The 23,887-nt window shown below is 57.5% G+C and overlaps 1 protein-coding gene across 3 annotated transcripts in view; it reads right to left on the bottom strand.

Annotated features, from left to right (window-relative positions):
* LARP1 (La ribonucleoprotein 1, translational regulator) overlaps nucleotides 1-4,002 on the bottom strand; it is a 42,567-nt gene extending 38,565 nt beyond the window's left edge. For all 3 annotated transcript variants that reach the window (XM_088536868.1, XM_088536870.1, XM_088536869.1), the window contains exon 1: nucleotides 3,636-4,002. In XM_088536868.1, coding sequence (XP_088392994.1) covers nucleotides 3,636-3,993 — 358 coding nt within the window. In that variant the 5' untranslated portion in view covers nucleotides 3,994-4,002. The remainder of the gene's footprint in view (nucleotides 1-3,635) is intronic.
* Between the last annotated feature and the right edge of the window lie 19,885 nt (nucleotides 4,003-23,887).

Raw genomic sequence — 23,887 nt, 5'->3', positions numbered from 1 at the left:
AAGCTCCGCTGCTTGCTGCTGGGAACTAAGGTGCGCCTTCTGGAAAGTACTACCTACCCTTCGAGTGGGTTTGCCAGATGGCAAGCAAGAAACTCTGTTCAAGCAGCTAAAACACCCTCTGCATATCCACTAGGAAACCAGCGGTGCTGTTTTCTAGTGACAGCATGTTTGCAGCCAGAACAAAACTGTGATAAAAGTCAGTGCAGACAAAGCTCAGCAACTGCAGGGCTAGGTCATTAAGGCCTGCACGCTCCTACTTCCAAGACATAAGGAGCTTTAAAAACAAAGAAGTGTCAAGTGCCTTGATGCAACGTTTCTTGAAATAAACCCAGCAGCTTTTCAAAACGGGGCGCTGTTAACACCTGTCTGCACCGATGCTTGCATCACTAGCACCAGTGCAGGGCACAGTCAATGAGTACAAAATGTTCCAGAAGGTTTAGCAAAGGCTTAACTTCAAGTCACATTTCTCCTCTGTAAAAGATTTTGGAGAAAAGTATTTTAAATTTGGTTTATTGCCAAAATTGCAAAGCTGTTTTTGTCAGAAAATATTTCCTTTGCTACTGCACACATATTACCATCATGCCTTCTTGAGTCAGGCTGATGAATTTATTTAAATGATAAGAAGAGAATGCAGAGCAACTTTGTGTAACTACAGGGGAGCTGCACAGATGCTGCTACTAGACTATTAAAGACTGAGAACGAGATCAGTCTCCTTTATCTCACTTGCAGCCCTGCCTCTCCAAAGCACATGGACAAAACCATAACAAAAAATCTTGCCAAAAATCGGCAGGGAGAGGTTTTGGGTGTACCCTGCAGCACAGCGCGAGCCTCCACTCACAGCATCACCGGCATCGACCTCAAGCTGCTCCTGCCCAGCAAGCCAGGAGACACTTTGTTTCCACGGACCACCCTCCTCACCAGGCAGAGCCACCTCCTCGGCCACCGCTGCAAACCTCACCCCAGCACAGGCACCGCACCAAGCGCTGCGGCGGGGGCACCAGACACCCACCTGCAACGCAGCCCACAGCCCACCCAAAGAGGACCCCGCTCCTTCAGTTCCCACGCATCGCCCCGTGAATTCAGCTTGCACAGGCGCTACCACTGCGGCAGGCTCAACAGTTCAGAACAGGCAGAGAGCAGACCTCCATTTGCTAAGTTCTTCCACATCTATATTCAGATGCTGACAGCAGAAACTTGAAAGGAGAACACGGCTCTGTTTCCTCTGGGCCAGGGCTCAACTCTTCCACTTTGAAAGCACCAATTCCAACACGCACCACTGCAGAACGGGCAAATGCCTAAGGAGCGCATCTTGTCCATTAAATCTGCGCTACGGACCTAAAATTCATACAGTCCTTATAAAAAGAATTAGGGCTTTCAGAGCCTGTAAATGAAGCCATAGAAAGAGCTCTGTATATTTGCAAAGCTGCCTGGACGATATTCCCTAAGCTTTTCAAGAATAATGAGGGTCTCCTCAGTATCAGGGCTGGGAACATTTAACATCTTGAGAGCACAAACTCTGCCCTGGCAGCACAGTGCTGCCATGAACTAAGCACTTGCTAAACTACCTTAAAAATAAAAAATCTTGATGGGGACTTCCCGGCGTATAAATCCAATGAATCCCATTTTAATCATACAAAGAAGTCATTTTCCTTAGAACTTCTGGAGGCTACCGCAACATGAAAAGTCACCTTGCCAACGTGTCCTTCACGAACGCACGCTCCAGACCATTGCGTAAACTTCTGCACAAAGAAACGCTGCACCTGAAGCAGGGGGGCCGCAGCAGGACCCCGCCGAGCCGGGGAAGGTGCTGGGGCGAAGGCCGGCGCGCAAGGTCAGCGGCGAGCCCGCCTCTCGGCGGAGCCATGTTTATTTTACACGTTTTCTTCTCCGCTAACGAACGGGCAGCAAAAGAAACAAGGCGCCCAGCAGCAGCCCCGTACGAGGCAGATCCTCCTGCCAAGCATCACAAACGCACCGCTAATCAATTCCAGCACTTCAACACCCCGTAACACCGGGACGCTCCTGTGGAGCGCCGCGGAACGCTGCGTGCTGCAGGAGGATTTCCTCGGCTCAGCGCAGGGCGCGTGTGCTGCCCTTAAAAACCACGTCAGAAGTCGCCAGGCCCTCCCTCCTCTGCTATTCGGCGTTCGAGGGTCTTCCTGGCATCTATTCACTTCCTACTGCGTTTCCCCAGCTTTACAAGGGGCCTGGTATCAGAATGTCAGCCTAGATGAGCTTTAAACATAGTTTTCCAGGAGAAAACTAGAAGGGACACTGTGAGCACATCTGCATTTACCTCACCTCAAAAAACATGTAATTTTAACAGAGAGAAACAAGAAAGATACTGTAGCCCAGAAGACGTTCTGGATGCAGATGATACGCACGCGCCATGATGATACAAGGGAAAACCAGCAGAGGGAAAGCACCAGCAGGGCGTGCTGGGCGCCCCGCGCCGCGCGGCGTTCCTCCACGCCGCACAACGCAGCCCCACGGCCGCCAGGCACCGCGATGAGGCTGCACTCTTACGTGCGGGAGCAACGTGACCAGCTCTGTGTCACACTGCGAGAGGCAAACGTAAACAGCAAATTGCTCTGGACTTTGTTAAGTTATGCTTATATCACTGTAGACAATGACAGACCACAAACTTATCCGAATAGCTTTTTTTTTTTTTTTCCTCAAATCTGGCACAATTAACGGATTCTCAATTTTCCCCATTAGGATGACAGCTTTCCAGGTGGAATTTGCAGAGCAGTCCATCTCCTCCCAAAGATCAATACCCGCAATGAATCACCATGCTAGGACAGCACCACTTCTTGCAAAACGCTAGCACATACGGTAACGAGAAACCCGATGTCACATCTGGCAGGGTTATTTAGTGTTTACAGAGACTCCCTGGAAAAATTAGGATCTTTCCCGAACAAGACGTTCAGTGAAAACTTCCGTGTTTCCGCAGTGCGGCCATGTGAGCCGGTACAAGCGATTCCCTCCCGGTAAACCGGCATCCGCGCGTGCCGGGGAGGAAATGGGGCTCTGCAGAGGCGGCCTGTGCCCGCCGCGGGGCTGCGGGAGCCGAGCGCGGGGCCGGGGCGCGCGGCTGCCCCGCGGCGCAGGCCGGGCCCGGAGCCATGACAGAGGCGGCGGCGCGGCGGGCCCGGCGCCTCCCCGGCCTCGTCCCGGCCCCCGTGCAGCGCCGGGAACGGGAAGCGGCAGAGAAAGGCGGCGGCGCGGCCTAGGCCCGGCGCGCACGTGGGCCGGGCGGGCAGCCCCGCGCGAGCACATGGGCAGCGCGGGAGGCCGCGCCGCGCTCCCGCGGGACCGCGTGGCGAGCCGGAGCGCCGGGAGGAAGGGCAGGCCCCGCGCACCGGGGCGGCCGTTGGGAACGTTGGGAACGTTGGGGCCGGGCCGCGGCCGCCCCCCCGCCCCCCCCGGAGCCGCATGGCCGCGGCCGCTCCCCTCCCCCCGCGGGCGCTCCCCGCCTCGTGGCCGCGGAGGCTCCGGCGCTTCCCGCCCGCGGCTCCCCCCGGGCCGCCACGCGGGGCGGCCCCGCAGGCCGCGTTGCTGCCGCATGGCGCGGCCGGGGCGCGGCCGGCGCCGCCGCCTCTCCCCGCTTCCCCCCCGCGCCCCGCGGCACCCACCTGGAGGCGACTGCCCGTTCACCGAGAGCGCCGCGGCCGCCGCGTTCTTCGTCCACGGGTTCACCTTGGGCGGCGGGGCCTCGATGAAGTCGCGGCGCGGCGCGCCGCCCGCCTCGCCGCCCTCGTCCGCCTCGCCGGCGGCGCGCAGCAGGCTCTCCTTCTCCTGGTTGTTGCTCTCCTCCTTCTGCTGCTTGGCGCTGGGCGGCCGCGGCGCCGCGGGGCCGCCGTCGGGGCCCATGGGCGGCTCGCCCTTCTCGCGGCCGCCGCCGCCGTCCTGCGGCGCCTTCAGCACCAGGGCGCGCTCCTCGGCGGGCAGCAGCGGGGCGCCGGGCAGCAGCGCCTCCACCTGCGTCGCCATCTGCGCGCGCCCCCGCCGCGCCGGGAACTCCCCCCCCCCGCCCCTCTCGCTGCCGCCGCCGCTCCCGCCCCCCCCTCTCCTCGGCGGCCGCCGCAATATGGAGACGCGCGGGGACCACGCGACTGCCGCGGGGGCGCGCGCGCCGCCCCGGCCCGCCCCGGCCCGCGCGCACCACGGCGCGCGCACCACGGCGGCGGCAGCGAGAGGGGCGGGGCGGGGCGCGCCCCCGCGCGGCCGCGCGCACGTGCCTGATGCAACGGCCGGCGGCGCGGGGGGCGCTTAAAGGAGCCGCCGCCGCCGCCGCCCGCGCGCGGCCCCCGGGGTCTGGGACGGAGCCCACGGCCTCGCGCTGCCCGGCTCGTTAATGGGGTGAAAACTGGCGCTTTTGGTCCCCTCCGCAGGGGCGCCACGCAGCCTCCGTGCATCAGCAGGGGCGGCAGGCTGGGGCTGCCCCGGTGGTGCCGCGTTCCCGCAATGGTGGCAGAGGGGTTGCGAGTTTATCCAAGGCCGCTGGCCGCGGATCCAGCCAGAGATCATGATCTCAGAAACGTTCCTGGAAGCACAAGCGGGAATGGTGTCCTCCTCAGCTGGCTGGGCGCCATGAGCTGTGGGCATTTCCCCGAGCCCGGGAATAGGGAAACCCCCCTGGGTCTGCTCTGGTGCCACCTCCTCCTCACCTGCAGGGGCTCAGGAAGACCCTGGGTCGGGCGGCTTCATCTCCAGGGGATGGTGGAGGAAAGGAAGTTTGTGAGGATGGCTGCCAGTTCAGAAGCTCAAAAACTAAAAGAAAAAAAAAACATTTAGTAACGTTATATGTAAGAGATGGGTCATAGGCCAACTCCATCCCACGGCCAAAGCCATGAAAAAGGCAAGGTTGAACTAGAAGGCACCCAAAAAGCTCCATCCTATTAGACCAAGCGCTGACGAGCCCTCCTCCGGAGCAGTGTGTGTGATTGGGGTCATCTGCGTTCGGGATAGCGGAACAGAGCAAGTGCAGAGGGCGACTACAGAGATGATCAGGGAACACCGTGTATTTCATGGAAAGAGATTAAAGGAGTGGCTTTTTAACCCACCAAAGCCTTCATACTTTTATCTGAGCATGTGTAAATAGTTGATTAATGTCTACGTGATGGAATGTCACTAACTGTCACTAATGCTCTCAGCAATTATCCCCTAATACTTGTGGAAGGTGGGGAAGAGTCCAGATGCCATGTACACGCACACGCACATCACTGATGGATGTGTGACTGGGAAGGCATAATGCTGAACGTGCATTGCAGCCGTCTCTTCGTGGTACTTGTCCAGTTCAGTGTCTCTTTTCCAAACAAGCCTCGCACCAGTCCTGGCTCTTTAACGAGGACACTGTCCCACCTCTACCCAGACACGTTCACCTAGAGGACCTGGAGTTTGATGTGGCTGCAGTGAGCGCCAGCCCCGTGGAATTTTGACAGTGTGACAAGGCACTGACAGCATCGCTCCCAGCTGATGGAAAAGAGTGAAAGCTGGAGTTACAGCTTAACTATTATAAAGAAAGAAGAGGGAGAAGACAAGTATGAGTTCAGTATCTCACTGGAGGGCAATACCATCAAAGGTCTAATGGATCCCTAGGGGCAGTGGCAAGCTATCACGGATCCTGCACTGGGACTATTTTGGCACCCTTTGGCCCCTGGTATCCAGCCCGCAGCATGTGCAAAGTCTTAGCTTTTTGCCTAGTTCTTAGTTCAACCAGCAGCAATCCTGTTTCCAGACCTGAAGTGTTTTACACCAGCAGAAGGCAGCACAAGGGCTCTCACTGCCTTCCCCATCCCAAGGAACCTGCTCCCGTGTCACAGAGCACACTTGCATTACTGGACATCGCCACATGCCACAGCCTCAGGGATCACCAGTGTCTGTCACCTTCCCAAATACATTTAAGCAACTGGGTAGTAAATGGCAAAAGGAAATTTATATAAGCTGATGACACTGTAGAAGTGGTGGCCGCTGGCCTTGCTGCCTGTCCCGGTATCCAAAGGAAAGGTTCTGATACCCGAGTTCAGCTTTGCACCACTCTCAGTTACAATACATAAATGAAATAACACAAGCCGTGACCCTTGGGCTCAGTGCCTTGCTTGCCAGGAGGTCATCAGGCTCCTCATGAGCCCAGCCCGGGAACACCACAGTGCAGCTCCCCCGAGCTCGGCCCCTTCCCTGCGCACACGTTCACCGTGTCCCCGCGGCAGCTGGGGAAGGAGCGGGATGCAGCGAGGGGTCCCCTTCCTTCCCCGGCCGCCGCACAGCGTTACGGCCGCTCTGCCCCTCGGGGACAGCCCACGCCAGCCGCGTGCCCGCCCGGCCTGACCAGCTCTGCCGGCCGCGCCGCGGGAAGGAGCCCGCGCCGGGACGGGGCGGCGAGGCCGGAGCGGGTTGGGCGAGTCCCGCGCCCCACGCGCCCGCTGCGGCGAGCCCGGCCAAGCCCTGTCAGGGCTGCAAATGTTATAAAAATAAATTAATGGGCAAGGGGGAAGAAAGGGAAGTGCCCGAGCAAGCATCACGCTTACGTGCAACCTTTATGCAACAGCCACGAGGACAAATTGCCTTGCTGCCCTTGGCTGGTTGCCTTGCAAGCCCTGGTGCTTCCCGTGGGCTGCAGTCACAGAGCTGCTGCAGGGAAGCACCGGCTCCGGTTGAGGTTTTAAACAGAGCTACTGATGCATTTTGCCATTTAGCTAATGTACTTTGAACAAACAAGTTAGATAGCAGTTCCTCAACTGATATTAAAGAAGGTATCAACACCCCAGAGATATCAAACCCCCAGATTGCACCCAAACCTGTAGCATTTTTCTCCCTTGTTGTATGTGTTTGTAAATAGTTAACATTAAAAAAAAAATCTTTTCCATCCTCATTCTCTGCAGCAGTAACATGGAAACCAGATCTGAGCCAGGCTAGACAACATAAAGTATGTTATATAATAAAATATAATAGCATCTTTAAATGACAGCAGCTACATTAGCAAATAGTAATGGGACCTGGTAAGAGCTGAAGACACAAGACCAAGGTCACATGTTTTCCCCAAGTTTTGCATTAGCTCTAGTGTGGTGCTGAGGACTGACAGCAGTGGTAGCACACGTGGGTGCTCCTCGTCACCTCTCTGTTCCCTTCACCCAGAGGTTGTGCCTGCGTCAGTATTAGCTTGGACTGGAAGTGCGCTTTTGAAGTGAATCTCCTCATTTTGCCCAAGCACCTCTAGACCAGTTTATTCACTACCCAAGAGTGCTGATTGCTCTACTCCTGAACAGACGCAAACGCAGCTTCAAACACAGAGAGCAAATTACTAAGGATCAGGCATGCTTTGAAAATGAGAAAGGGGATTTTGCCAAGAAAACCCCAAACTTCCTATCCTGAGTCATATGCTTTGAATTATTTATGTAGTTGTCGTTGGTCTGTGAATCCTGCCGGCCAGGAATGCTGTTTGGGACAATGCATTTGAGGTTATGCAAATTCCTCCACAGCAGCCCTTCAGACTAACGCGTTCAAACCAAGCCACCTGCCCCAGGTATTTATCATATCTCCCAAGTGAATTGCAAATGCAGCACAAGTGACCAAATTGCAGGATCACCTTTGACATCTACAGTGCAAAAATATTTCCAAAGTATACCTGGACTTTAGCTGTATTAGAGAAATCACACAGAGCAGCCCATTACTGTATCCAAATGAGACAGCTCCAGACAAAATTGCTAGTACCCAGGTTGCTGTATTAATCCTTTCCATCCCAAATAAATCAAGACGATATTAAAAATAAACAACCCAATACATTCAGTGGCACTGGACTGATGTAAACTGTTGGTTTTCACCTGGCTGTGTGCAAGGACCTGGAACGCGCGGAACCATTCCCAGGTCACGATGCTGCCTGTTCCAACACTAAGATCTAGCTGAGAATTCTCAGTTTCAGCAAAACCAACATTTTCAAACATCAGACAGGTGCAGATTTTCATCACGAAACTCTAAAGCAGCAGTGCCAGTGTGGATCAGGCTTGCCCCGCGCAGGGTGGAAGGCCTGAAGCCGCATCCCGGTTTGCGGGCCGGCTGTGACCGCGTGGAAGTCGGGCTGCCGGCAAGGCAGCGTCGCTCCACGACAGCAGTGCCTGCAGACACAGCGACACGTGGTGACGTGCTAGGGCCACCCCAGGGGGCTTGAGAATCTCCCAAAAGAAACCTCCCAAACCTCTTATTCTGCTCCCCCAACCACTGGGGCTTCCACCTGCTTCAGTGCAGATCCAAAGCGCCTGTTCCTGCAGGTTTCTCCTGGAGAAGGGTCCTCCAGCACCTCTCTTCTGGAGGGACATCCTGCGGCGCTTCCTTTGCCGAGTGTTTCTCGCCTGCCCTCGCTCAGAGCTCGCAGCCCTGCTGTGGGCTGGAAACCAACTCACATCAGCTCTGCGGAGCCCCCGTAGAGCATCACGTAGGTCCATCTTCTGCATCCACGGGGAAGAAGTGCTGCAAAGACGTTATATTGAGAACACAGGCACTGCGTGTATTTTCCTGGCATGAAATAGTGAGATATTTTTAAATGAGGGTCAATATCCCATAATTAAACATATGAAACTTGCTACACAGTCTTTGCACTTTTTTATGAATAGATTGAAGGGAAAAAATAATCAAATCATAACTAACTACCAGTACCACAAGAACTTTTTTCTCAAACAGTCATTGTTCTTGTAGAACTCTCCTAAAGCCAATAAATAACCTTGTCTGCTGGAGGAAAATTTTGAAAACATCTCCATTTCCTATTTCTTGATGACATTGGCTACAGAAAGCAATATCTCCTTCTGCTATACCTCTAGACCAGTATTTCCCACTCTATATATTTTGCTACACGTATCAGGCCAAGGTTTCTTAACAAGTCCCCTAAGCAATTTCTATTTCCAGGTGTTTGTAAAAATATGACAATTTGACCACTGAGGCCGAAAACTTCCACAATGAATATTTATCTCACATGGACACCGTTCCTTCCTTCCCTCTGTCTTGCCTCTCTGCCTTCAGGAATTGCAACAAAAACATTTCAGACAATTCTACAAACAGAGATTAGTCCCCCATGCTCTAGCAACATTTTTCCAAATAGTTAAAGGCCTCCAGGCTTTAGAGGAGACTTGAACGTAGCCAGCTGCTGGGAATTCTGCGCTGTTTTTCCCCCCACAGGCCCTCTGCCCTCAGCACGTTGCGCTGGAGCTTGCTGGGACATCCATCTCCCACTGCCTCGTGCCAGGCGCGCAGGGAGGTGCCAGCCAGCAGCTGCTCCGCGGAGCAACATTAACTCACACCGTGGCAGCTTGTGCAGGTGACCTGAAAGCTCCCAAAGACTCAAGGTGAGAATCAATAAGATTTACGAGTAGATTTTCTGGGATATTTTCCTCTAAGCACCTGAGGATAATTAACAGCCAAAAGGCTCAGAGTGAACCACCAAAGTTATGAAATACTAAATCAGAGGCGGCTCCCTTCAGCTCCGTTCGCTTCCCCGCATGGGTTATATGCGCATGATAAAACCATCATGAATGCATGTCCACAAATTCCCTCTTTTCCCATGGGAGCTCTGCTGCTTTCAGTGGCTGCTAGTTATTTAAATATTGTTTTACCCTTCTGCAGTCAAAGCAAAGCCCTGGGCCCTGCTATTCCAATCTCACCCTGAGCACAATGTGATGATGCTGCTGCCGGGTGTTTCGCTGGCAGGCAGAGTGCTCGGATCGGGGCTGCACCGATCCAGGTGGGTCCAACGGGTGCTGTTCTTCCCCTGTGCAAGGTAGGGAGTTCAGACAAAAACAAGATTTGAAGCCAAAGCCCCCACTCATTCTGGAGGTGGGAGTTCAGGTTCCTGGCCCTGGATTTTTGCCAGGACCAGGCCACACACCAGAACCCTCTCATGCCCAAGCACAGCCACATCAGGGATGCCAAGAGCTTGTGCATCGTGGGCTCCAGCAGGCTTTGTAAGGGACATCGGAGTGGGAATCGGGCAGGAAACCTGGCCAAAAGTGTGTCCCGAAGGCCTGGGACTGAAGCCACCTGCCTGACCTCGCAGAGGAACATGCAGGAGAGCAAAGCGCAGCTCTCCAGCACGGCGCTGCAGGACGGGCACCCGCTGCCCGGCTCACACAGCTGGGACACGAGCCCAGAGCGCTGTCCAGTGCCACGAGCTCGTCCCTCCCGCACGGACAGGACGGCGGGGCCAGGCCGCGGGCAGCTCCCGCCTGGCTGATTCGGGCACAGCCAACCCTTGTCCCAGCCCCGCGCGCTGCGCAGAGCCACCGCAGCTCCGCGCGGGCACAGACCTCACTTGGCGACATGCATCTCTGCCCCGTTCTCTGCTCACGTTCCAGAAAGGTTTCCACGCTGAGCTCATTTTCCCATCTTTCCAGGCTTTGGGTGCCTCTGAGCAGGCCTGCTCTGAGCATCCCCTCCACATTGTGTCCTGCATCCCCCTGTGCCCTGCAGCCAGCCATGCTCTTTGGCCCTAGCTGTCCCCCAGCAGCACATTTGCTTCCCCAGATATTTAGTTTTCTGGCAGAGGGGAAACATCAGCCTGTTGAATCCTGAGCTGACCAATCTCTCCCACTGGACTGGAGGCCCGGGGAGAGCGCGCTGCTCACTGGGTGCAAAACACAGCAGTGGGTGGCAACACGGGTGCCGCTTCCTCTGATGCCCCCGAGCTGATGCAGGGACAGTGCCCTTCGCCAGGACACAGCGGCCAAGCCTGCACGGCCTCCCCATAACACCCCGTCAGCAGCTGATCAGCGAGTCAGAGGTAAAAGGGTTTGAGGAAAGTGCAGTGCCAGCACCCAGCCCTGGGTGCTATTGTACAAGCACAGGCCGTGGGACAGAGGCGGATTAAGGGATCTGTGACAACAGCAGGCCTGTGTATACAAACACGACGGCTAAAAGGGCTCATGTTCATGCTTTGTCCCCAGGGAGGTCATCGATGATGGGGATGGGAATCAAGCTCTGGCCGGGCGGACGTGCAGCATCCAACCCTGCTGTGGCCCTGGCTGCCAGCGGGGCTGCCCAGCCGGGGCAATGGGAACCCTCTGCTCCCGATCCCCTCCCTGTGGAGGGTTGGATTAGGGTTGCAAAATAAAGCCATAGCTCCGGGAAAATTATAGAGAACTTTCTGCTATCAGGTGGTCCTAAGCAGAATAGCCTAAGCTGGTGCTGAGGATGGGAGTGATGGAAGGGAAATGGTCAATCGCTGCTGTCACTGTGGGAAAGGACTGGGATAACAGTAGTTGCAAAGGTGTGAACTGGAGTATTTCTGATTAGCTGCTGACTAGAGTAAGTGCAGACTGCCAGGAATCAGATCCCTGAACCTGAGAGCAGAGTCACTCCCCAGATGCACCAGCACCACGACACAGCCAAGGAGAACACCCAAGCGGGACATTGTGGAGGTAATGCTGGGAATGCGACTGCCCTCAGCCTCAGTACCCTGCTCTCCAAAATGGGCTCAAGAAGCTCACCTGCCCTCTGCAACTCCTCAAGTTCAGCCATGGGAAACGCTGGAACAGCTGCATGAAGCAGCTCTCCTTCAGAAGCCAAATATCTGCTGGTGGAACATGCACATTCTCAGTTAGGTGCTGCTTGTTTCAGTAGGAGACAAGGAATTAAGATATATTAGCATATTTATTTATAAAACAAACATATATATCTATGTATGCACACAGAGGCATCAGTAACATGCACTGGATCTGTGTCCACCTAAGGACACAAAATACCCTGCACTTCCTCACCTTAACTTGCCCAGCTCCCATCACAAAAAAACAGGCAAAACCCCTCAAGTCTAAAAAGTCCATTGAAAACCTTTTCTGCTGTTCTCTTCAGCTGGAGGCGAGGTGTTTATTTTTAGCATTGTGGCTGCTAACAAAATGGGTAGGCTGGCTCTGGTTTGAGAAGGGGAGGACAGAAGGAAGAAATCAAAGAACTGTTTTAATTTACCCTCCTCGCTCAAGAGCTCCCCAGGGCAGATTTCCTTAGCGCATCCCGGTGACGAGGAGCAGAGCAGGTACCACCACTTCCCTCTGGAGCCGGCATCGGCTTCTCCTCCCAGCCCGGCCAGAGCAGCTGCCTCTGCATCCTCCTCCCAACGCTGCCGTCAGCGACGCTCCAAAGCCATCGCCTCTCGTGCCCAGGTTCCAATGGGCCCCCGCAGACGTCTTTGCTCCCAGCAGCTGGGTGCTCCAAGAGGGATTTTTTTGGAGGTTTTCTTTTGCTACTGCTATTTTTACATCACGGGCTGTAAAATGAAAGAAGCGCGAGCTCCCTCAAGGCAGGACACACATCTTGCCCCTCCATGGCACTGTCTCCTCTTCGGCCAGCTTGGAAGGAGCAGAGTTTGCAGGTGGGTTTTGCTGTGACTTCATTGCCAGAGTTGGTAGCAATGGGGGAGCTTTGCACTGTCCAGACCAAGCACCAGCCCTGAGTCTGAGGGCTCCTCCTGCCAGCAGGTTGGTGGGTGCTGGGGGTAAATCCTGAGCAAAAATAAAGCAATGCTGGGGCACGTGCAGCCTACATCAAGGTTTCCTGCCTGTGCTTCAGTCGGGCAGACTTTCATGCTTCTCATCTAACCTCATTTGCTCCCAAACACATTTTCACCTGACAGCAAAATGGGACAGCAACTCAGAACAGGGAAAACCAGAACCAGACAGTGCCACGCTCTTGGCTTCTTCAGAGACCTTTCAGGTTCTCTGTTTCCACCAAAAAAAAGAAAAAGGGGCAGGGGGGTATAAAGGGGGAATAAAGCACATATTTTCCCTCACCAGCCCTTCAAGTTACTTCCAAGCTCCTGTTCCCACAAAGAAATCTTTTCTCTCTTTGAGTGCCACCAGACCAAATTAGACACAGCAACACCAAGGGCTTTCCAGGTTTTCAGAAACCCTCTGCAGGGATTTATGGCCTAAAACAAGATTATCCCAGAGGTTTGCAGTACAAGAGAGCTATCTTTACACTTGACATGGTTTTTCTTCAGCTTGTTTCCAGCCTGCAGGCTTATCTTACTATTTTGTAATTCCTCTCCTAAGGATGCAAAACTAAAGGCTTTGCCAAACGAAAACATCCCCGCGTTTTATCGGTGCTTAGCGAAGCACACGGAGGCGGCCCGGAGCGCGGCGCGGACAGCGGCCAGAGCTCGGCAGAGCAGCAGGGGAAGGTGCTGGGAGCCGCGTCCTTCCCTGGGCAGCAGGAAGGCTGGAAGCAGCAGCAGAGACTGCAGGCCCTGGGGCATCCAGGGAGCAGCCACGGGCACTGCTGCCCTGGTTAATAGGGAAGAGCAGAGAGAAGCGACGTGCCAGCCGCACAGGGCCACCTGAGAAGGGAAACCCGCCGCGTGCGGCCCCTGCACACACACACACACACACACACACACACACACACACACACACACTCCCCTCCAGAGCCAGCCCCATCAGGGCTCTGGCTTCTCCTCCCAGCAAGTCCTGAGGCTGTTTCATCCAACATCCTCCCTCTGGGAGCACGAGCAGGGCTGCTCCGCACAGTGCTGCAGTTACTGCGCCAGCACTGGCCGTTTCCACAGCCTTAGCTGTTATTTAATCATTTACCGAGCCTCATCACAGCACCCTCCTGCCTTGCCACATGCAGTGACAATGCTTTGGTTGCCGATGACACTGCGGTGGCTGGGGCACCGAGCTGCTGGCACGCACATGGCACACGTGGGTGCATCCACGCTTCGGTCCTCAAACACAGCCACCTCTTCCCAGCAGCCCTCCCTCGGGCCAGGACCACGGCCGCTCGGTGCAGGGACAGCGATACGCAGGCTGCTCACGTGGAGAGGGGAGATAGCGCGGCCGGGGTCCCCGCTCGGGGCGCTCGGCCCCGGGGACGGTGGCCAGAGGGGACGGAGGAGCCAGCCGCGCTCTGCCCTCGATAAACGCAGCCAGCGCCTGTAATCAGGAAGGGGCAGCCCAGCTCCCCGCGGCATCTGCGTTGGGCCAGGCTGGGCGGGGTGACGAGGCACCCAGCACCCGAGGCTGGAGATAACTCGGCACCCAGGAGGTGAGGAGGAGAGGGCAGCAGCAAGGGAGACCTTCCCACCGAGCCTGGCACGGCCAAGGACAGGGTGCCGGGGCAGGGAGGCTCCGGCATGGCCCTGTCCTTGGGCTCCCAGCCCCGCAGCCAGAGAATCCTCTGCTTCCAGGGAGGACAGCCAGGGAGTAAGAGATGTTTTGGGGAAGAACAGGGCAGCTGGGGGACAAAGACCAGAGGGTGTCACAGAAAATCCTGCCCTGGGGGGCACACAGACCTGGCCTCCCTGCAACAAGGTGCCCAGCCCCGAGGTCTTGGCCAGTTGCCACCTCCCTCCTTGCCCATCCTCCCGGCAGGGCTGCTCCACCAGCACAAACTCCGTGTTCGCAGGCATCTCCTCGGCCATTTGTTCTGTCCAAACCACCCAGGCGGTGCTCAGAGCCAGGCGGGCTGGGGACGATGCTCTGGGCCAGGGCAAGGGCTTCGCTTTAGCGCTTCCTTCAGCGCAGCAGAGCCCCAAGGCTGCGGCCAGCTGCTTGCGAAGCCTGGACAGCCGCCAGCCCCACGCCATGACTCAACAGAACTGCCTGTCCCTGTGAAAAGGCGCCTCCGAGGGCCGGGGAGGGAGTTTCCCCAGCCTGCTGCCCAGATAGGGTTGGAGAGGGGTTTTCCAGGGCTCTGCTTCCCGCTCTCAGGTCCCCAAGGCTTCTCTCTGCAGGGATTAGAAACCACCACACAAAGTGGCCAGGAATGCAGGAGCAGCCACTTGTCCCACACGGGATGGGAGAACCAGCCTTGCGGGGCCTCCACGAGGCTCCTGCCATCCTGCAGAGCCTGGCCAGGCCGGGCAGGCTGCCTGGGGGCAGCAGACATGGAGCAGCCGAGAACAGGACTTGGATTTGCCAGCCCAAACAGCAGCCAGCAGCTGCTGCCAAAAGCTGTGGGACCCAGGGCACTGCTGGAGCCGGTGTCTCCCCACCCCACGATGAAAATTCCCTTGAGGAAGGAGCGCTGCTGCTGACCTCTTCCAGCCGGAGCCCCGGGAGCGGGAGAGCCTTCCGGACAGGCCGGGAATGCGCCGGCTCTGCTGCCATCTGCCGCTCGGAGAGCTCAGGGCCTGGCGAGGACCCAACACGGCCCGGGGCGAGAAACAGAGAAAACGGCTTTTCCATCAGCTGGGGGTGCTCCTTGGATCTGAGGAGGTGCCAATAAGGCTTTTCCCTAGCTCTGGAGCAGGGCATTACACCTGCAGGGACACGCTGGCTCCGTGGGCAGCCAGCCGGGACAGCAAGACACACACGAAGGAACCTTCCCGACTGGCTTGAGCCCAAGAGAGAGAGGGGAGGAGGGAAAAAAAAAAAAAAAAAAAAAAAAAAAACCAAAAAAAAACAACACACACACACACACCACCCTGCGGAACACATCAGGACATTCGCAAGGTGTCCTCAGTGCAGTACAGGTCGAAATGCCCTGGCTCTTCCCGGGACTGCCAGCACGTCCCTGAGATAGCATCTGCCCTCACGGAGCGGGCATCACTCAGCCTCGGTGCAAAACAGCAACACGCCAGCAAGAGATCTCTTATATACACAGACATGCAGATATTTAGGTGCTATATACAAACACACAGGTGTGCATATATATCATATATATGAACCCCCATATTCAGTGGATTTCCCCAAAAGGCATGATTTTTGTTTGTGTCCTCTATTCTTGGTGCAGGTGAGATGACTCCCTCCCATTTCCCAGCTCCTCAAACTCCCCAGCTGGCACTGAGTGGAGAACAGAGGAAAAAAGAGAGCCCTGAGGTTCAGCGTTCTTTGCTAATCTGGGGGTTCAATAGATCCCCACCTAAGTCCCTCCTGCTCCCTGAGGGGCTCTGAGAAGCTCAAACTGGAAGGCTGAAATCCCCCCAAGCACCACCAGACAGAGCCTGACAGAGCACTGAGCTTGGGCAACCGCCCAGAGCCCTTCTAGCCAAGCCTGGGCAGGTAGAACAGCCCTAGTGCGGTGGGTCAAAGGCGCTGCCGGCCCCACGTCCTCTCTCAGTAGCAGCCACAGAGAAACACAGAGCCACAGAGATCTAAGGAAGGCAGTAAGGGACTGCGTGTGCACAGCAGAGCCCAGCCCCGGTGTGTGCAGGGTGGCTCTGCTGCCCTGGGCTAACGCACCCCTCCCCAGGGGTGCCTGTTTGAGCCCAGTGCCCCCTCAGATCCCACTGTCTGGGGTGGGGAGGATCCCAGCGGTGCCAAACATCTGGCTTTTCCATGAAGCTCAGCCAGGGCCCGCTGGCATCATCACCCCGCAGAGCATTTCCCAGCCCAAGTCCCGTCCTCATGCACACCCACCTCTCCATGGCCTCGGCTCTGGTGCCAGGAGAACATCCCGGGAGGAGGTGGTGGCATCTTGCACCCAGGGCACAAGGCTTGAGGGCAGCAGCTCCTAGCCGGAGGGACACAAACTGGGCAAGTGGCGTCCTTGGCTTCTGGGCATACAGCCTTGGCACGTGCCTTCGTCCCACGCTGGCAGATGCTGCTCTGCTCCTGCAGCCTCTTTTTCCCCAGAGATGTCCTAGGGGATGGAGAAACAGAGCCAGGGTGAGGTGGCCCCAGCAAGGCTGCCCTGTTCCGCCCGCGATGGCTCTAGTGACACGCGGTTCCCCCCGCACGGTGTGAGCCCAGCGCAGACCGGCCGTGCTCAGGCACACGCGCTGGGCAGCGGCCGGGCTGCAGAGAGGTCACGGTGCTGCGGACACCCCAGTGCAACCACGCAGAGAAACTACAGCCCTGCCCGGGCGGGAGGACATGCACCTTCTTGGACAGAGGCATTTCTCCACAGAGGACACTTGCTGGGCCACAAAGGCTCCCAAGGAGCAGCCCACAGGCCTCCCCAGCCGATGCCAACACCGGAGCCAGCGCAGGCGCCAGGCAGCCAGGTCTCGGCTGCAGGATTCCTGCGGCCTGGAGTCGCTTACGCAGAGTGTCCATGGGGTGGCACATGCGGACCGCGGCTCTGCACGGCCCAGGGCAGCTCCTGGCAGGGCTCTGCAGCACATCCCCATCACCTGCCCAACAGGCAGCCAAAACGCCAGGACAGGAGGGAGTCCAATGTCCCACAGCCCTGGGGATGTCACTGCTGCAACCTCCACCCCATGGGCCAGCAGTGACGTTTGACCTCAGCCCAGGGAAACATCCCAAGGCCTTTTGGGCCCAGGAAGGGCTCCTGGCTGCCCAGGCAGCCCCCCCAGCACCGCAAGACACCAATGGCACCACAGCAACTGCAGCCCTCACAGCCGCTCTCCTGGCTGGTGACACCAGGGGCACAACAGCGTTACTGAGCACAGCCTGTTACCGACCACCACAACAGCATTACTGAGCACAGCCTGTTACCGACCACCAGTCCCTGCACTCATTAGCAACACCACAGGGGAAAGGCCTCTTCCAAAGCACCCAAAGCCAGGGTGCAAACATCCCAGGGATCTCAGGGCTCCACTGTGATGGCAAAACTGCCAAAGGGGAAACCAGGGCAGACCGGGGGGTCCCCCAGCTGCAGTGCTCAGTTTATGAGCAGTGACTTGGACGAAGACCTGCACCAGCCCCTGGAGCTAACTGCCAGGGATGGGGTCACTCAGGCCACTGCCTGGGGATGCCAAAACTCGATCCCCCTCCAGCCAGAGAGATTTGCAGAATCTCTCAGCTCCAAATAAGCAGTTGTTTTGTCCATTTGGGGACCACTCACCTCCCCGTGCCGGTGCCACATCACATTGCTGCCTCTGGTGAGACATGGAGACATTAGGCACATGCACCTTCATCACCACTTCCATGCAGCCCCTGAGCAAGCAAAACCTTCCAGCACTGTGAAGGGGAAGAAGGGCTCACGCTGGCTGCTTTATTTGCCTGTCAACAGATGGTGCTAACGACCCGCCTGATTCCCTGCTCCACTGCACCTGATCCCACAAACCTGGGGCCAAGGCTGCCAAAGGGACCAGCGGGAGGGAAGGGGCTGGAGGGCATTGGTGTGGGGAGCCCCTGCTTGGCACCAGTGCTGGTGAGAGCCCGTGGCGGGTGGGAGGGGAAGCTCGGCAGCGGGAGCAGCTGGCTCTGCCCGTTGTCCCATCCTGCTGAACACGGTTTTGCAGCTGCCAGAGCACACAGCTGGTCTGGTGCGCACAGAGACAGCGAACGGTGCTGACTGCTGCATGCAGAGCGGGAGAAGGGGCTGCTCCAGGGGAGAGGAGGCCGGGAGCAGCCCGGAGCGGGGCAGGACGGCCGCAAACGCCGCAGGAATCCCCGGGCCGGACGGAGCCGCCCCGGGAGCTGCCGGCCTGTCCGGGCCGGAGGGATGCGCGGAGGGCCCGGCCCGGCGCGGGGAGGACGAGCCAGACTCCCGGCTCTCCCCGTCTCCAAGGGCCGGGCTCCCCGGTGATTAACGGCTCGGCCGTGCTCCGGATTAGCCGCGGGAGCCCCGCTTTTGATGTAGCGGGCGGGAGACTGGAGAGGGATTTTCCTTCCCTTCTGGGGTTAATCCTCCTGTGCCTATCGCAGCCCTTTGATTGCAGGCCCTGCCACTCCTCCAGATAAACCTCCTTACTCACGAGGAGGCGGCAGGCACCGGCCGAAGGGATCGGAGCAGGACTGCGGCCTGGGGAGATAAAGGACTCGGGGAGGGGGGTCCCAAGAGGAACCAAGGCCCCGGCACATGGGTGGTGTTCACATCACCCTGGGCAGAGCCCAGGAGGGTGACCACGTACACGAGCTTGATTATTTCTGCTTATTAACCAAAGACGTAGTTTCATACAAAAAGGAGCCATGAAACCAGCAGGCGAGCGCTGCTCCCCAGCCCCTCTGCTTGAAGGAAGCGTTTCCAAGCCCTGAGTTGCTCATCGAACCGGCAGCACACCCGTGACCAGGGGTTTGGAATAAGGCTACGGCCCCACAGTGCTAGCGCGAGCCCAAGTGAGTGTTTATCGCATACATACAAATGCCATAAAACCCAGGCTGGAGCGAGCAGGCTTGTTTTTGCAGGAGTGGTTGAGTTTCGGGTTTTAATAAGTCTCAATCCCCTAATATTTTTTTCTCCTTAAAGAGCCAAAAAGCACCAGCCCAAAACAAGCTTTAGAAAATTCAAGTAAAATAGCTGGTACGGGTCTAAAAGCCCCCGAGCATCCCGTTCCTGGGCCAAAAGAGCCACCCCCGCTGCCACCGGGCTGGGCACAGCTGCGGTCCCCGAGTGCCCGACCAAAGGGACGGATGGGCCGGGTGAAAATGGGCAAAACGGGAGGCAGAGCGGGACGGGGCGCCGGGTGCTGCGTGTCTGCGCGCCGGCCCGCGCAGCGGCCGCGGTGCTGATGGACACGCAGGGGAATTCAATCCTTCCAAGCCGCACATCTGCACCTGACTGTTCCCCACATATGTCTGTCCGGCTTAGTTTGAAAATAACCTTTATGTAACCTGGGATGGGCTTGACTGTCCTGCTACGGCGCTCAGAACATTTGTCTTAATATCTAACCTTTGAGCTTTCTTGTTGCAAATTAAGCTGATTACATCTTGGCCTAGCTCCAGCAGACCTGGAGACCGATTGATCACTGTTGTCTCTGAGGTCTTGGGAGGCTCTTATCATGTCCCCCCGGCCTCTGCTTTTCTAGAGAAAACAATGTCCTCCTTGTGCCCAGGCTGGGCCATCCGCTTGGCCATTCTTGGTCACTCTGGGTTGAGTGACTGGTCTTGGTCACTCTTTGGCCATGTCTGCCAACAAACAATGTCCATGGGGCACAGCCTGTGCATTCCTCGGAGGCCGCACGCTGGGGCAGGAGGCCTCTTTGCAAGCACCGCTCCGCATCGCGGCCGAGAGGTCCCCAAAAGCATGAACCCCTCCAAGCTCGAGCTCCACAGAGCGCGGCCTCCAGCTGCCCAGGCTCCAACCCCGGCACGGAGCGTTTTCCATCCACCCTCTGCCAATCACCTCCCTTCCCCCTTCTCTGGGAGTTGGAAAAAGGGCAGGATGCGCTGGGAAAACAGCTTGCAGCCGGCACCCAAGCAGCTACAGGAGCGCTTTCTGCCAGCTGCAAGGCTCCTGGTCCCCGAGCTGATGGCTGCACTGAGCAGCGAGGACCCGGCGCGATGCCGCGCGCCCCGAGCGCCACCGCGCCGCTCCATGCGGGCGGCCGCGCACCGGGACGGGGCCGAGCGCGGGGCTCTGCGTCCAAACGGGCGGCAGGGACACAACGGAGGAGGCCGAGGGGATCCTGAGGAGGAAGGGCCAGAGGGGACCCCAGCCCTGAGCACCGCAGCTGGGGCTACCAGGGAGATCTTTCCCTTGCAGTTGCCGACTCCTCTTCTTGCTCTCCCTCCGCACGCTGGAAGAGGTCTGTGCACAGGACTCTCGGGAACAGCTGGATGTCGTTATCTGGGAGCCGCTCTCTTATCTGGCTGCCGATTTCAGCCGCGGGGAGCCAGCACCTCTCAGGTGAGGACGGCTTGTTCACCATCTGCTCGGCATGGGGGTCTTATCTGGCCGGGCACCTTGTCGTCTGGACAAGCCCCTTCGGACAGCAGGACAAGGAGCCTCCCGTGGACCCGGGGGACAGCTGGAGGACGCTGCAACCCTGGGGAATGGCTGGAGGGCTCGAGGCACCACGGCCAGTGCCTGGGCTTAGCTGCCCCATTCGGGCAGTTAGGAGCATCATAAAATGAAAAGCTTAGGCACGGGTTCCTCTGTCCATCACCTAGTAGCAATGCTTGGCCATGCCAAAAAATGAAGCATAGTAGTGCTGGCGAGAGAGCCCCAGCTTTTATTGCTCTTATCTCCTTGCTTCTGGAGGAGGGAGACGTCTGTGTGGGGGCTCTGCACGGGGGACATGGTGCACACGCCATGAGGAGACAAGCTGCTCTCTAAATCACGGTGGCCCGTGATTTATGCAGAGGCTCACGGGTTAGGTAACTGCAGTAAACAGAATAAACAGACCTCAGTCGGGATTTATGGACCGACAAAAGGACCTTTAACCACAGAAGAAATGTGCTTTTGAGCCCTCTTCTACCACCAGATCCCAACCAAGGGCTTAAATACTTATGTCAAGCCCACAGAGATGAGGAGCTGGGCTGGATTCAGCCTACTCTCATCTTCCTGTTATCTAAGTCATCTCGCAGTTCATCCCGTGTTCACCTCTCCGTATCGCACCCGCGCGTGCACACACACATACCCGCGGAGCCGGAGGGGAGCAGGGAGAGGATTTTTCTGCTGAAGCTCCTCCATTGCTGGTGGGGAACTTACATCAGCAGAGGATTTGGCACTGTATTTCTGCTGTGAAAACACATCATTCACATCTCTCTAGAGGTTCCTCTAGACACCAGGGGTAGGTCGGAGGTGCCAAGGCCGCCTGGGCAGCAGCCGGGGTTTGGGACGAGGTGGCTCCCGCTGCCTTCGCGGGGACGTGCGGGCGGCCGCGGTGCACGGGCTGCGCAGGGGCAGCCAAGCCAGGCAGCGCCAGCTCACCCGCACACAGCGGATCTGCGAAAGGAACGGGACCTGGGCCTGAAATAACAGTCACTAATAAATATCCAGCCATGCGTAGGGCTCCGAGTGCCCCATAAGGAGCGTTCTCTCTCCTGATGTCCTTTTGGGGTGCAGCTGGATGCTCGGACCTTGCTCCACAGCAGATAGCAACAGTCAAGTGAGGATTCCTGCCTGTTGTTGCTGAGATAAACCTTCTTGAGATGAGTGGCTGTCTGCAGAGCAATTAAGGAGGGTTTTTTTTCCCTTGTGCAAAAGAGGTGTTAGTTTTCCATGTGTTTCTCACGTGTTTGATGTGCTTCTCCCTGTAGATGTGGAAACTCATGTAACGATGATGTTGCATGCCAAATAGGAGGGCGTGCGGAAGGGCAGAGCGGCTGGCGAGCCCGCTGTTCCAAACCTCCAGGCTGGTATCTTTAAGTGATATCAGTGCACAGAAGCCAGCTGGAGAAGAGGAGCCTGTCCATCCTCAGGCAATCGTCTGTTTGTGCTCCGGGAGCGTTCCGGCATCCGTGACGCCAGCTCCCGAAGGGAAGATGCACGCGATAGGGAGCACAGCAGGGAAGCGTGAAACCAGAAGCTGAGCTGAAAACTTTGGAAAATTTGGTACTAATAGGACGTCCTGTTTTCATACACTACTGCACAGACAACACAGTGCTACCAAACAGGCCTTTGGAGCTCAGTGCTACCCCCTCCCTCGACAGCTGGAGAGGGAAAAGCATCCAGGAAAGCGCTGCCTTCTCTCCATCTTGCACATCTTTATTTAATTCCACTGCAAGCAAGCTCACGTATTTGACATGGAACAATTTAAATCCATGAATTGTTCTAAATCCAGGAGAATTGCCAAAACCCCTGTTTTAGTACCTTTCCAAATTGCCTTTTCCTCCTGTCTTTGGGAGCCAAGATGTGGCTATTTAATTACAAGCACAACCTTCACTTAAGAAGCCTTCCTAATGAGGCCGGGGTAGGAAGGCATCCAGGTTTTCCCACATGAAGCACTGCTATGAGCTCGTTTTATCCCGCGTTTGGGTTTGGCTCAGGTCAGTTAGAGATGCCCTGGGGAAAGGGGCCAGCAGAGACCTCCGAGGCCCGGGCGCCTGGTGGGCTCGTGGTAGCGCCTCGACCTGCCCCTTGGAGGAGAGCGGATCCAACCCCCTGCCCCGGGAGCGGGAGTCGCGCTGGCTGCTTTTCCCAACTCGGATCTGGGAGCAGAGACATTTAGCCCTCCATGGGGCAGGGTGGGGGGAAAGGGGAGAGTGGAAAAGAAATGTAAAAGGGGGAACTGGGTCAAGTGGAGGCAAAGTAAAACCATAGTAGAGGATAAGCAAGAATGGCATTGCGGGGGATCCCTGTGGTCCCTGAAGCTACTGGAAAATGTTTTCCTTGGCTTGCCTTGAGCCCAGATTTCCAAAAGAGAGGTAGCCGGATCCAGGCAAACCCGACATAAGGTGCCTAGGTAAGAAACCCCTCCTGTGGACTATTTCCTATGGCCAAGGTCCGGCTCCTGCAGTCCCTGCACCTTGCCCTGGCATCTCCCAAGGAGATCCCTGCAGTGGGAGGTGTCACGGGCTCTGCGTGGCCAGGGGACAATACGGAGGCACAACAGGGCACAACACGGCAGCGGCGCAGGCCGGCCGCATGCGCGAGGGCCGGCGGCTCCTCCCGGCAGCTGCTCAGCCCTGCAAATCCCTGCAAGGAGCTTCCCCATTCCAGGGAGACCCAGGCACCAAACGACACGAGTCCGTGTCACTTCCCAGGGCGAGGGACCTGCCAAAGAGCCCGGCAAACCAGGGCCACGGGGTGCTGAGGCTGCAGGGGCAGCACCCCCTGCCTGCCCAGAGCCTCCTGCCGCTGCCGGGAGTGGTCCCGCTGCTCCGCAGGCTGCGGATGGGGACGCGCCGGGACCCGCATCGCGGAAGGTGCCCGGGATGCACCAGCTGGAGCCGCACGCCGCTCCGCTCCCCGGGACGCTCCGGCCGCGCATTCCTGCAGGCCGGGCAGCCCGCGGAGCTCCCGGGAAGCATCGGGCCGCGCTGGAGCCAGCCGCGGCCCCATCCATCATCCTTATCAGGCGCCCGCGGCGGCGCGGCGGTCCCTGGCGCAGCGGCGGCACGGCCGGCGGGCCGGGGCCGCGCGGAGCCAGGCGGGAGGCTCCGCGCCGATAAGCGACGCTGCAAACAAAAACAACCGTCCCCGGCGGGCACTTCAAAGCGCGTCCCGCCGAAATTTATGTGGCTGCGGAGGCGGCGAGCGGGGCTGCGCGGCGGCGCTGCGGGCACCGTCCCGCTGCGGTGCCCACCGGGAGCCAGGCGCTGAGTTAGCCGAGGATGGGCAGAGCCACAGCGGGCTGGATGACACCAGGAAACGGGACGGAGGTGCCACTGGCACGGGT

Source organism: Tinamus guttatus, unplaced genomic scaffold (assembly GCF_059628265.1).
Source record: "Tinamus guttatus ecotype Peru unplaced genomic scaffold, ASM5962826v1 Tinamus_guttatus_pri_ptg000710l, whole genome shotgun sequence".
NCBI lineage: Eukaryota > Metazoa > Chordata > Aves > Tinamiformes > Tinamidae > Tinamus > Tinamus guttatus.
This window is presented reverse-complemented; position numbering and strand designations above follow the sequence as displayed.